Raw genomic sequence first — 12,883 nt, 5'->3', positions numbered from 1 at the left:
ATCGTCTGTTTAAAATGGTGCTTTAACCAAACATAATACATAAAATTCAGAAGGCAGCACTAACTTTGCGATAAATAAAATAACTGCAACCACATTAAATGTAAAATATATAGTCATACCTGTCTACAGCAACAATCACTGGGAAAAGGCCAAAGTGGCCTTAGCAGAAAGGTGATTTCTGAAGGCACGCTCAGCTATCAAACTCAGTACATGACAAATTTATGTGTTATGATCCAAATAGCATTAGCATTATTATTAGTATTAGTAACATTATTATTACTGTCATGTATTAGTACTATTAGCAGTCAAAATATGCTACCAAGGCACATATTTAGTTTAGCTGTTTAGCAAAAAGAAACATATTATTTTTTTAATAAAACAGGTTCCACACAAGGATAGTTAATCTTCACGTTAATCAATCATGCACATCACTACGGTGGCCCAGTGGTTAGATTGTCCGCCTTGGATGCGGGAGGTTGTGAGTTCGAACCCCAGCTGAGTCATCACAAAGACTTATAAAAATGGTACAAACACTTGTGTGCTCATCTGGCGCTCAGAATTGAGGTCAGAGTTAGGACTGGTTGACCTGATGTAAAGATAAGGTGACTGGGTGGGAAATCATGCTACATGTCTGCGGTATGATAAACTGCCAAACTGCAGACATCATAGTGTTATGACTGAAAAATTGTTAAAGCTACGTTAAAAATTCAAATCACACACACAATCATGCATATTAAATCATAGCTAAGCCTTAAAAAAGTTGCTGATCTGTTTTTTTGTGTGCATATCTCCATCGCCATTTCAGCTGCAATGTCTGAAGCTTAGGTAACTGATTTCAGTATTTGTGATTGTCCATGACAAATTGCAAACCTATTCAGTTTATGTATGCATTACTGTACTTCATGTGAAGGGCACACAACTGACTTTTTATTAGGGTAGTTGGTATAATTAGGCATGAAAACAAGTGTTCTCGATGGATTAATCTGTTACTTAAACTTATGGATATCAAAAGACAGTCAGTTTTTGCTTGTGACCTTTGATGATAAGGGAAACGAAAAGAAGCTTTCTGAGACTATTGTATGTAGCACCTAAACCATAAGGGATATCACAAGTGCAGGGTACCTCTACTCAGAGATTACATTCATGGTTCTTTTCATTGCATATTTGATTCAAACTCTTTAAATAACAATAAACAGATTCATCCTACTAACAGGGAAAAACAAAGAAAATCAATTTAAAATAGAACTGCTTATATCCTATCCTTTAAGGATAAAAAAAAAACTTGATTTTGAAGTGACATTTTGACATCTTTGAGTTTCAATGGATTATGGTAAGTACAATAGAAATATGAAATGTTTAAACATTGATTCACCTAATATACCTTTATAAATACCATGCATTTCTCATCAAACAATACAAGTTTAAGTTGCATCCTTGGAGCAGTCATTGCTGATTCACTCTAATAACAACAGAAGGCAGCTGGAAAGTACTGCTTGGTAAAGAAACACCTAGACACTGACCACAGAAGACAGATGACCACTAATTACATGACATTTTTTATAAGAAATTTGCCAAAGGGAAATTAGAAAGGCCATTGTGACCAGGTGACCGCTGAACTCAGGTGTCGATTAGGACAGGTTTGACTGGAGTTCAAGAGTAGGTCAGCAAATTTTATTCCTTGCTTCATGCCATTTAAATATAAAAACTGTATGGCACAATGATCAGTGATAATGTAATCACATCACTGGTGTTTGCTGAGACAATTTCATGACTTGTAAGAAGTGAAAAATGGTCATTGTAAAGAATCTGATCCTAGATTACAGTATCATGGAAAAGAGCTCTGACTGGAAATGTAGCATCAGTCTCAAAAATCTGTATTTTATTCAGTTCTCATTTATCAGTCGTTGTCTTCCATTTTACATTTCACTTTCCTTCAAACTGAATTAATTTTTTATTTTGCATTTCAGTTTGCATTCATTCTTCCATCTTGCATTTCACTTTCCTTCAAACTGAATTAATTTTTTATTTTGCATTTCAGTTTGCATTCATTCTTCCATTATGCATTTCACTTTCCTTCAAACTGAATTATTTATTTTGCATTTCATTTTGCATTCATTCTTCGTTTAGCCTGCAAGATTCATTCTGCATTCTGTTTTCATTTCACTAATAGTTCAACCATTCAGAGTTTGTATATATTTCACTGAACATTGCTGAAATTATATGATTAACAACAAAAAGTAAAAACTAATAAACTCTAGGACCAAGAATTTAAATTCTGCTTGCAGATCAGATCCAAACAAATTTCCATAATTCAAAAATTTTCATACGAATCGCGTCCAACTGCATTTACCAGCAGCTCAGGGTCTATGTGATTAGCACCACTAGTTACTCCCAAAAAAAGTGCAAAGACCCAGATCAGCTGGCACATTACACAATGGTAGATTTTGGTCTATGCAGTCTGCAATTGCATCTAATTTACATATGACTACATACTGCAACTAATGGATGCATTTTCTTTCAAGGATAATTGTAAAATTGTATATATAAAGATCCAATCTTTTTAGAGGGTAGCCAATTTGACTACTGAGAAAAGAACCCAGTACTGATATCTTTAAGATTTAATTTTTCCCTGGTTAGAAGTCATTTATAATCACTTTTAGTATGAATACAGAAAACTGAGCAAATCCAGTACACCTGATAAATATCAACATGACCATTGAGTTGACTCGGCAAATGAAAAATGTGGTCAGATAAGTCAAATATCTTGAAATCATTCAAAAACACAGTAACATTGGTCAAAGTTAACCTATGTTGAAAAAAAGTCATTTAAAAATCACTAAATTTAAACTCAATAAAATCAACAAATAGTCCTTTCACAATAATAAAACAATCTGTTTTTAAATATAAAAGTTGTCTACCTTTAAAATGAAGAAAACATAATGGGAGTAAATCCTGCCAAAACTAATTTATAATGAATTCAAATTTTAAAAAGAAAAACAATATGGCAGAACAACCACAATGGTCTTGTTCTGTGTGCTATAGCCCACTGGGCTAAATTAACAAATTATACAGTAACCCAGATGCATACAAAAACTCCAAACAACTCTGACAATTCTGTGTACTAATCTGGTTATTTCTGCTCACATAATATGTTAAAGCAGCTGTTCTATTTTTAGACACAAGCAAAAGATACATGTCGGATATAAAGTTTCATGATGGAAAATTGGCCTAAAGGTACTGTTCTTCTCTCCTCCTCCCCCCCCCATAAAGTGATACAATTTTTAATTGGAGTGCTACTGCTGCTGCTCACAAAATAACTCATACCTGTATGGAACTTACCTTTTCATTGATGCCTCAAACACTCCACTGTCACCAGCCACCGATTCATCACTGACGGCTGCTGAAACACTCCGTGTATTACCTCCTGATAAATTATTGCATACTCCCGAACTACTTTCACTGATTGGACTAAGAGGTGGGTTGGACGAACCATCCAAATTATCAGCACATGGTGTCCGTTTGGCAACATTTTGATACGGTGACTCAGAAATATCGTTGGGCACAACTGATTGTCCATCAAATGGGGATGAAACCCCGAGATTTGTTCGCAAAGATTCAACTTTGGACTGCTGCAACAAAGCTTCAGTTCCAACTTTTGATTGGTTGCTATGGAAACTATTTACACTAGATGACACAGGAGGGGGTCCCACACTGACACGCTTATGCCTCTCAACACCTGTCATATGCTGTGCATATGTGGGAGGTGGGCCGATGTCATATGGTGATATTGGAGGCGATAACGATGACAATGAAGAATGTGGAGATAATGACTTAAATGATGACAGGTCCTGATTACTACTGGCCATGACACTTTGTAAATAAGTTCCTGTAGCTGCAGCTGTAACTTCTGCAGGAATTGAGATGGGGTTTTCATGAATTGGAGATATTCCGTGTCCTTGAAGGAGTTTTTCAACACGCCTATGCAAGTCCTGAAGATTAATATCACTTGTCTGCTGCTGGCTGTAAATGTCCATCATGTTAAGGGAAGACAAAGAGCCACGACTACTGGCAGAGAGAGACCCTAGTGATCCGAGACTAGAACCTGATGACATGGACAAGGTGCTTAGGGACATACTGAAATCAAAGGCAGTATAGATTGAGTGACTGATATATCAACTGACTTACAGGTTGGTTAGTGTTTAGTGGCACATCAGCACATTAAAGATTATTAGTGCTGAGAAAATGGGTGCAAAGTGCCCTGCCTATGGACACAATGGTAACCAACCCAAATTGATCTGGGCATGATTTAAACCTGCAAATACATCAATTCTGGCCCAGTACCAAATGCAGTTTTATAACTAAGAAATTAATTTAAAAGAATAGTCTTGTTAAATTTCTACAAAACAACATATAGCAAATTCTTGAATGCATAATTACTTCTGACAAAAAAAAAACCTATTTGGAAGAGTTACTATACGAAATTAAAATATACGAAGCTTAAACAATCTTCTATCTGTATATCTTTTTTTGTGATAGAGTAGGTCTCTTTTTATTAGCTAAATCTGTTTACTGGAACATCACAAAACTAGTGTGTGTGTGTGTGTGTGTGAGGCCATTTGAGCTCATCTGTCACTAATGTCTGGCAAATTTGTCACTTATGACATCAGTGACAAATGAGCTCAAATGACGATTTGCTAACTTGACAAATTTACCAGACATAGTGACAAATGAGCTCAAATAATCATTTGCTAAACTGACAAATTTGCCAGACATCAGGGACAAATGAGCTCAAATGACAATTTGCTAACTTGACAAATTTACCATAGTGATAAATGAACTAAATCATTTTCTAACTTGACATATTTACCAGATATCTGTGACAGCTGAGCTCAAAATAATCATTTACCAGACATAGTGACAAATGGGCTCAAACCACCAATTGTTAACTTGACAAATTAGCCAGATATCAGTAACAAATAAGCTCAAGTAATCATTTGCTAACTTGACATGACAGACATTGGATGTAAGGATCCCTTAATTATCCAATGCAACTGGCTGGATGTTACATTTGCCCAAATGTTCAAACAATCCATAGCAACTAAGCACAAAAAAAAGTGAAAGCTTATCAAAACTCCATTGACTGATTGCCCCAGGGTCTGTACTACAGACACTGCATCAGTCACTCAACAATAAGGTGACAGTGTCAATCCATATAAGACATTACAAACAAAATATGTGTAATCCAGGCATTAATTAAAAAGGAAAATGATACTAGGGATGACAAAAACTGTTATTATTAGCCTCCATGACTTGTTTTAGGAACTAATCAAATAAAAGTTTACCATTAAACCTGACGAGAAATGCTTGTGAATTAAGCATTTTTTTATTTATTTTCAGGCAGTATGTATGCTCACTGAATTCTTAAAAACAGCATACATGACTAAAATACTTTTGTTGGCTAAAGATACCTTTTGAAAGAAAAGATTTTTTTAATAAAGTAATTGGTGAGAAAATGAGTGAACCATCAAATGATAATACTAAAACTGAAGCAACAGAACCAAAAATTACATTTTCCAAGACATGATATAATTATTTAAGTATTAATGTTACCTTTTTCATTAGAATTCTGTGTTGAAAGCTTTGAAACCAATTTTCATAAATATCAAGCAAACACATTCTTTTTTTTCAGGCATGTTTTTTTTCCATGAAAAAAGTCCAAAAATATAAAGGAAACATGTAGCATTAAAAGATAAAAATCTTAAAGCATAAATCCTTAAAATGAACGATTCATTTGCATAAATCCTTAAAATAAACGATTCATTTTAATCATATAAATCATCTTTCCTCACAAATGTCTAAGATTTTCTCTGGTGTTACTTGAAGTTTCTTAACCGAGTTCTAATACAAAGAGAACTTTTATTGCCTAGACTTTGTTGTAGAAACTTGTGTCATACAAAGTAAGTTTGAACATCATGATGTTGTACCATTATACATTCAAACTACTAAGTCTGTATTAAAATTCACAGTTGCATTAAATAAACAGCATTTTGTAGGAAACAATGCATCTTTTTGTCAAACAAGCAGAATCTCATGATGTAAATTTTTGCACATAAAGATGTTTTCTTGCATCCAGGTTCATATATATCCATAAAAGAATTGCAAAATAAAACATGCAAAAAGAACAAACAATCAGGTCTTTACAACTGACCCTTCAAGAGAAAGATCTGTTCTGAAAAGGCGTACAAGAAAATGAAGACACATCTATTACATTTCTATCTTACTCCGAGTTGATTGACTGATGTTTAAAGGTAAATCTACTATGAAAGGTTAAATCATGTTAAGGCAACTTGGACAAAGGGACTTGCTCTAGGACATGCCAAATCCAGTGGCATGGTTTGTTCTGGACAGGATTCTAACCCACAACCATTTGGTCACAAACCAAGCATGCCTGCTGCTAAGCCAACAAAGCTTTAAGTGTCTGTATAATTTATCATACACATGGAATATCAATGAATTGGATATCTGACAAAAATAATACTACACTGTGAATTCAATTATGTTATACTGTTATCAAATACTGTATTTCCACAAAATTAATATTTTCATCCAGATTTATGTAGTGGATTATACTGCCTTCACAAACTGATCACAGTTATCAGGGTTTTAAATTTCTGGTAATCAACAAATATAAAATCGCATAAACTTGGTAGGCAACTAAAAATAATGAAGAAACATTGCTGTACCTTTTTAATTGTGATTCTAGTGTAGTTGCTAATACTGTTGTCTCTGAAAGCTCCTTCAATATTGCTGTTTTACGCTCTTGGCATTTCAGTCGTTCTGCAATCTGTTTACTCGATATCTCCTTGGCATGTTTTAAGTCAAACTCTAATTGCTGGATCCTCTGCTGAACACTTTCTATCTCCTCTTCACTACGTTTTTTAGGATCTATACTCCGGAGCTCTCGCAACAGCTGTTCCTTTTCTTGGAGCAAGAGTAACCTGCATCAAGGAAGAACAGATCAATGAAAAGACAACATAAGGCTTGATTGAGGCACTGTCTGCAACAGGTATAGAGTAGGTAATGGATGATTACAATGAAAACCATAACTTATTCATTCGAAATCAATCTATCATATATTTAGTATCTTTCTGTGGTAATATTTCTGAACAAAATTCTTTTACAATATAAGCTGCTAATGTCAGTACTCTTTCTTTAACTTACCTATGCAAAAAAAATGTCCACTGGAATGATTACCTATTAATCCAAATAAAACCACACCAGATTGTACACAGTTACATAATTATGTACAGTAAAAAATGTAAGGTATATATCCCTTGTCATTAAATAATTAATAAATTACAGTTGGAATATACTCCTGCTAAATCTATTTTTAGATCTAAAATATCTATTAGCATTTAACAACAGGGTATAGCTGCAATGAAATCTGCACAAAAAAGGGAATAAATCCAACTGGGTCATCTTCATACAACTAAATTACCCTGACTAGATTTTGGCTTGATATTTATACTTGTAATCATCTTCATGTGCCAAGAATTTTTTCGTTGACCATATATGTTATGACAGTTTTTGTGTAATGTTAAAAATGAACTGGGACCATTAGCTAAAACCCTGTCATAAAAGGGCTATACAGAACCCAAATTTCAACACAAGATGTGAAACATAATCAATATATCTATAAGTGAACCCCATAAAATGTGTAAATATCATTTGGTTACAAAATTGATTCTTTGGATTATTCAGATATCTTTGGAGTGAACATGCAAATGCACACATGATCATATAGATGAGAAACTTTACATCCAAAATAATCTCAATTGATCGACTATTGCTGGCACAAACACTATTTACAGCTCAAAGTTTCGACCGGAATAAATGTTTAGAAATACATTAAATCCATGCTACTTCTGACTATGCATCACTCAAAATGATGTGGCATGTTTCCAAGACGTATATAATTTACCTATCTTTATCCGACTCTGACTGGCCTGGAATCATTACCTGTCTTTATCCGACTCTGACTGGCCTGGAATCAGATCATTCTCCACTACCACTAACTTCTGTTTCAGATCTGATATTGTCCTGCGTGTCTCATCATACTGAAGCCGTAGCCTTGCTATTTCAGCCAAGTACCTGCTCCCACTCAAACCAAACTGAAGAAAATTTTAAAAAATTGCAAAATATCACCTAAGCAGTGAAATTCAAATAGTTATCTATCCATGAGATGACTGAAATATTTTTGTGAGAATTTAAAAAAAACAACAATGATTTAGCATACATATATTCAAACCGATACAAGTGTAAAATTAAAATTTCACAGTCAGCACAGCATACAACATTTACAGATTTGTGAATGTTTACTGCTGGAAATCATGATTTAACTACTAACATTCTAAGATGCTCAAATATAACAATACTATCCCATTTCTAACACTTTTAGAAAACTTTGATCAGATAACAAAATTCAGCATCATTATTTGCACATCACAAGGTCAGTCTTACTATGGTCCCAATATTTCCAAAACTATATTACATAGTTTTAGGCTGCAAATATTGACGTTTGGCCATTCAACAGTGTAATTTATTTCTGTACATGTTAGAATATAACTTTCCCTTCAGGTCCTGAAAAGCTGCCTATAAACAGAACACAAGTCAATACTTGACTGCCTATTACACCAGTTCACAAAAAGATTATTATATTGTCAATCTAATCTGTAGTTTCACTAACGTATGTATGTACGTATGTATGTATGTATGCATAATATATATATATATATATATATATATATATATATATATATATATATATATATATATACACACACACACACACGATTATAATTTTTGCATTTTAGTGCATGCAAATATGTTAAGAGTAACAAAATCATTGACTTAGTATGATTAATTCATGCACATTCCACAGCTGTGTCATGGTCTCAAATTATGGCAGTCTGAGGTTCAAAAACCAATCTTTTTGGGGTCATAGACCTGTCATTTATTACCAGCGGCAGACTAAGACTTTTAATATTTCTTTATTGCATCCATCAAGTGAAAATCTTTTATTTCAACTTTACAAAGTCTGTAAGGACTCAATGAGGTGCACCAGTACTAATGGAAGCTGATCACCTAAGTGTGAGACTGCTGTCATAATATTACAGGAAATTTGCATATTTAGCAAACAATGCATGGAATGCCAGTGTAAGCTTGATCCTTGTCAAGCAAATGTTTGTCTTTTCTAAACAATGGATAAAATCAAGCATCGACTCCAGCAACTAACAAAAAAGACTTTGTAAAGGTAATGATTTACCAGCAGTTAAGCACAGGGAATTAGTCTGTAATAACTAGTGTAGTACCTGTTGCTCAACCAATGCTTGGCTTATGTGGACATAGGTTGTTGTTGTTGTTATGGAGTTTAACGCCATTTTTCAGCACAAGATATGCTATACATGGCGGCCAGTATTAATGGTGGAGGAAGAACCAAGGAAAACCCCGGAAAGAACCACCGACCCACAAGAAGCTACCGGCAAGCTTTCTCACATATCCACATTGGCCGAGCCCGAGACTCAAACCCACGCAGATAGGTGAGATGGCAGTGATCGTGAAAAAGAGCGCTTTAGACCACTCCGGGCCCCTTGACCTTAGTTTAAGATCCTACTCGTCCTGAATCATTGAGTCTGAAGCTAACTTTTCGGGATTTGTATTTGTCCAGAACAAGTTACTTGTATAATTTGATTCTCCTGCAGAATCTGCCTTTGTCTATGGTTTTCAAATGCGACATATAGACAGAAGCATTCATTGAATAGGTTTACTTATGTGTATTTTCATGAACAAAAATTCATTGATATAAATTACTTCTTTTTTTTTTACGAAAGATTGTATGTCAATTTTATTTTTGTATTTTAAGACTATTAAAAATGTTTAATGTGAAATATTTATAAGCATCTGCAGTTACTTACACCTTCTTTTAGCAATGTACCTGGTAGTAATTATTTTGAAAGCTAGTGCCAGTAATGCAACTTTTTTTGACAATTTGCATAAACTTAAATCAATGATGAACACCTTAAACTCTGTGATACCCTTATCAATATCCATGCTTGGTTAACATGATAATGGTGTCAGGCCATGACACAAGTCATGACTGCTTTATTTTGTGGGGAGGGTTATTGTAAATGGGCACAACGAACTTGATTTGGTGGCAGAGACAAGTTGCACAACATACATTTTGGAACAACAGGGTTTACTGTCTGGATGTATAGATGAAAAAAGGCAAGTCCCCATTTAGAACTGTAACTCTGAATGTCCTTGAGAGAAAGTCAGGTGTATAACATGCCAAAATGTCCATTAACAAAAGTACTTTCAAAAGATACATGCTAATTTCTGCATTAAAAAGTCCATTTACCATAATCTAAAACAGGATGGAACAAATAGTAACTAAGTGCCTCACAAATTGTAGTCTACGTTTTTCTACAAAAATTATTAATTACCTTTCAAAAAATAATTCAATGAATATATTAATTTCATGAATGTTATACAGATTCTAGCTCCACCATAACAACAATGTTCAATACCAATGCTAATATTTATTCCATTAAAAACTTGTTTGCATTTTGAGCTGAACACCAGGCAAAGCATTACCAATATTAATTTTTTTTACCATTCGAGAAATACATAATTTTCATAGTTCCACAACAAATACAATACAATGTACATACCTCTCCCCTCAGATCTGTCTGTGATGCTGTTGTTGACTTTTCATGCAATAACGATAGTCGGGACACATCTGGAGATGACCCACCATTTTTATTGGCCAAGAAATCCTCTTTTAATCTTGCAAGAGACTGAAAGAATAGTTTTCCTTCCAATCAATTACTGTAAGCTTCCCATATTAAAGCCCATTTTGGGTGATGAAAAGCCCATCCCAAAATTTAACAAATTATGAAACATTTATATCCTAGGAAGCTCTTCCTACAATACTGTAAGTCTGCTTAATTTACTGGCAATCCATTTTTGTTGGTTTGTCTTTAATGAAAAAAAACAACTTTGCCAGTACTTAATTTTTATGGATTGTGAAAAGGGTCATGTTATTTATTGTTAATTGGGTCTTTAAACATGTGATCTGTAGCAATCATAAACTTCATGAAAACCAGTGCTCTATAAAAAGTAGTACTCCATGAAAAGAAGTACTACATGAAAACTACTACCAAATCAAAATGAGTACCCCATGAAAAGAACTGATTCTTCTCCCCACATTACAAAATATTTACAAAGGTATCCCCTGAGTTTATGATAAAAAAAAATGTATTATGGCCTTTGTGTCTGTATCTTGACTGGAAAAATTATGAGTCAACAGAGGATAAATATTTAATGACTCCTGCCAACATTCTTTCTCAAAAATGTATGTGGCAGCAATATAATTAAGAAATGTAATATAGAAGCATCAAAAGAAGTAAAACAAAAAAATAAAATCTGAAAATTGAGACAACAAATTTATTTTCATATTTTTCAGCCAATGTTCCCTGTACCCTCATTTGGTGCATACAATAATGCCATGTCTCACTTACATGGGATAAGAGAATACTTTTTACCAGCCCATCTTACCAATGTTTCTTACCTGCATGAGATCCAGTTTCTCCCTCTCTCCTGATGAAATGTAAGTCTGTATCTCTCTCATCTCCCGCAGAATGTCATGGGCCTGTGACAAGTTGTATCCTGCATCCTGACTTGACATCTTCTCATTTACACTGCAATTGAGTAAAGAAATATTTTGAAATGCAATTTGCAATACTCGCATTAAAATATAATACAAATTAGTAAACAAGCAGTCCTCCGAGTTCACAGCTATCAATCAAAAATTTCTGCCATACACTGCATTCAGCTGTAAGACAAACAAGGCAATAACTCAAACAAAAATTATGTGAACAGTAACACAATGAAAACTGATGAATTGTGTTCACAAGATTCTGTCACATACTACAATATGGTCAAAGACAGAAGAGACAATGTCTCCAACAAAAATCACAGCAGAACAGTGATGTATGTGCATCTTTTGGTGAAGACCACAATATTTACCAAAATTCATGGCAATATGTCAAAAACAGCAGGTCTAATTCTTCTAACAAAACTTCATTATTGGCAATATTAATCTTCAGGATAAAAGGACAATAGCACTAACAAAAATTGCTGAGTCAAGGAAACTTGTCAATATGCATATCTTCAGATGATGACCATCATGTTTACCAACTTTCATGGCATTCCATTAAAAATTTAAGACCAACTGTGCTCAAAAGATTCTGCTAGATACTGCCTTCAGCTGCAAATATAAGGGTAATATTACTTATAAAAATTTTGGGAAAACACTGATCTGCTAGAAGGCACATATTTAGAAGATGCTCCTAATGTTTTACCATGTTTCATGACAATCCATTAAAAAATGTTGTGACAACTTTTATTCACAATATTTTGTTATACACTGGATTATGTTTCAAGACAAAAAGGCCAACGGCTATTATAATAAGTGAGGGTGTAAAGTGACTTGTCAAAATTTTATCATCTGGCGATGACCATACTTTTTCCCAAGTCACATGGCAATCCCCTTCAAACTGCAGGACTAGTTATGCTAAGAGTTTGTATGCCAGACAAAAAAGATGGCTGGACAAAAGGGTTACAGCATGCAACAGATAAAAAAATTCATAAAATATTATATTGTAAAATCATATCATTCTTCACATTCAAAAAACTTAAATATTTATGCTGTCCAATCAGGAAAAGGATAAGCAGGTGAAAAGTGACAGATTTAAAAATACAAACAAAAAGAAACAAAAATTAATGACTGACTTAAAATGCATAATGATATAAGATCACCTAA

The 12,883-nt window shown here is 34.0% G+C and overlaps 1 protein-coding gene across 3 annotated transcripts in view; it reads right to left on the bottom strand.

Annotated features, from left to right (window-relative positions):
• Positions 1–12,883, bottom strand: part of LOC149798495 (protein WWC2-like) — a 123,257-nt gene that overhangs the window by 64,202 nt on the left and 46,172 nt on the right. For all 3 annotated transcript variants that reach the window (XM_089963698.1, XM_089963697.1, XM_089963696.1), the window contains exons 6-10: positions 11,630–11,759; positions 10,731–10,856; positions 8,020–8,171; positions 6,744–6,998; positions 3,340–4,134 (exon numbers count right to left, since the gene is read on the bottom strand). In XM_089963698.1, the coding sequence (XP_089819824.1) occupies positions 3,340–4,134; positions 6,744–6,998; positions 8,020–8,171; positions 10,731–10,856; positions 11,630–11,759 (1,458 nt within the window). The remainder of the gene's footprint in view (positions 1–3,339; positions 4,135–6,743; positions 6,999–8,019; positions 8,172–10,730; positions 10,857–11,629; positions 11,760–12,883) is intronic.

The sequence above is a fragment of the Sinohyriopsis cumingii genome, chromosome 6, assembly GCF_028554795.1.
Source record: "Sinohyriopsis cumingii isolate HCF-2022 chromosome 6, ASM2855479v2, whole genome shotgun sequence".
NCBI lineage: Eukaryota > Metazoa > Mollusca > Bivalvia > Unionida > Unionidae > Sinohyriopsis > Sinohyriopsis cumingii.
The sequence above is the reverse complement of the archived record's forward strand: the minus strand, read 5'-3'. Positions and strand labels throughout refer to the sequence as shown.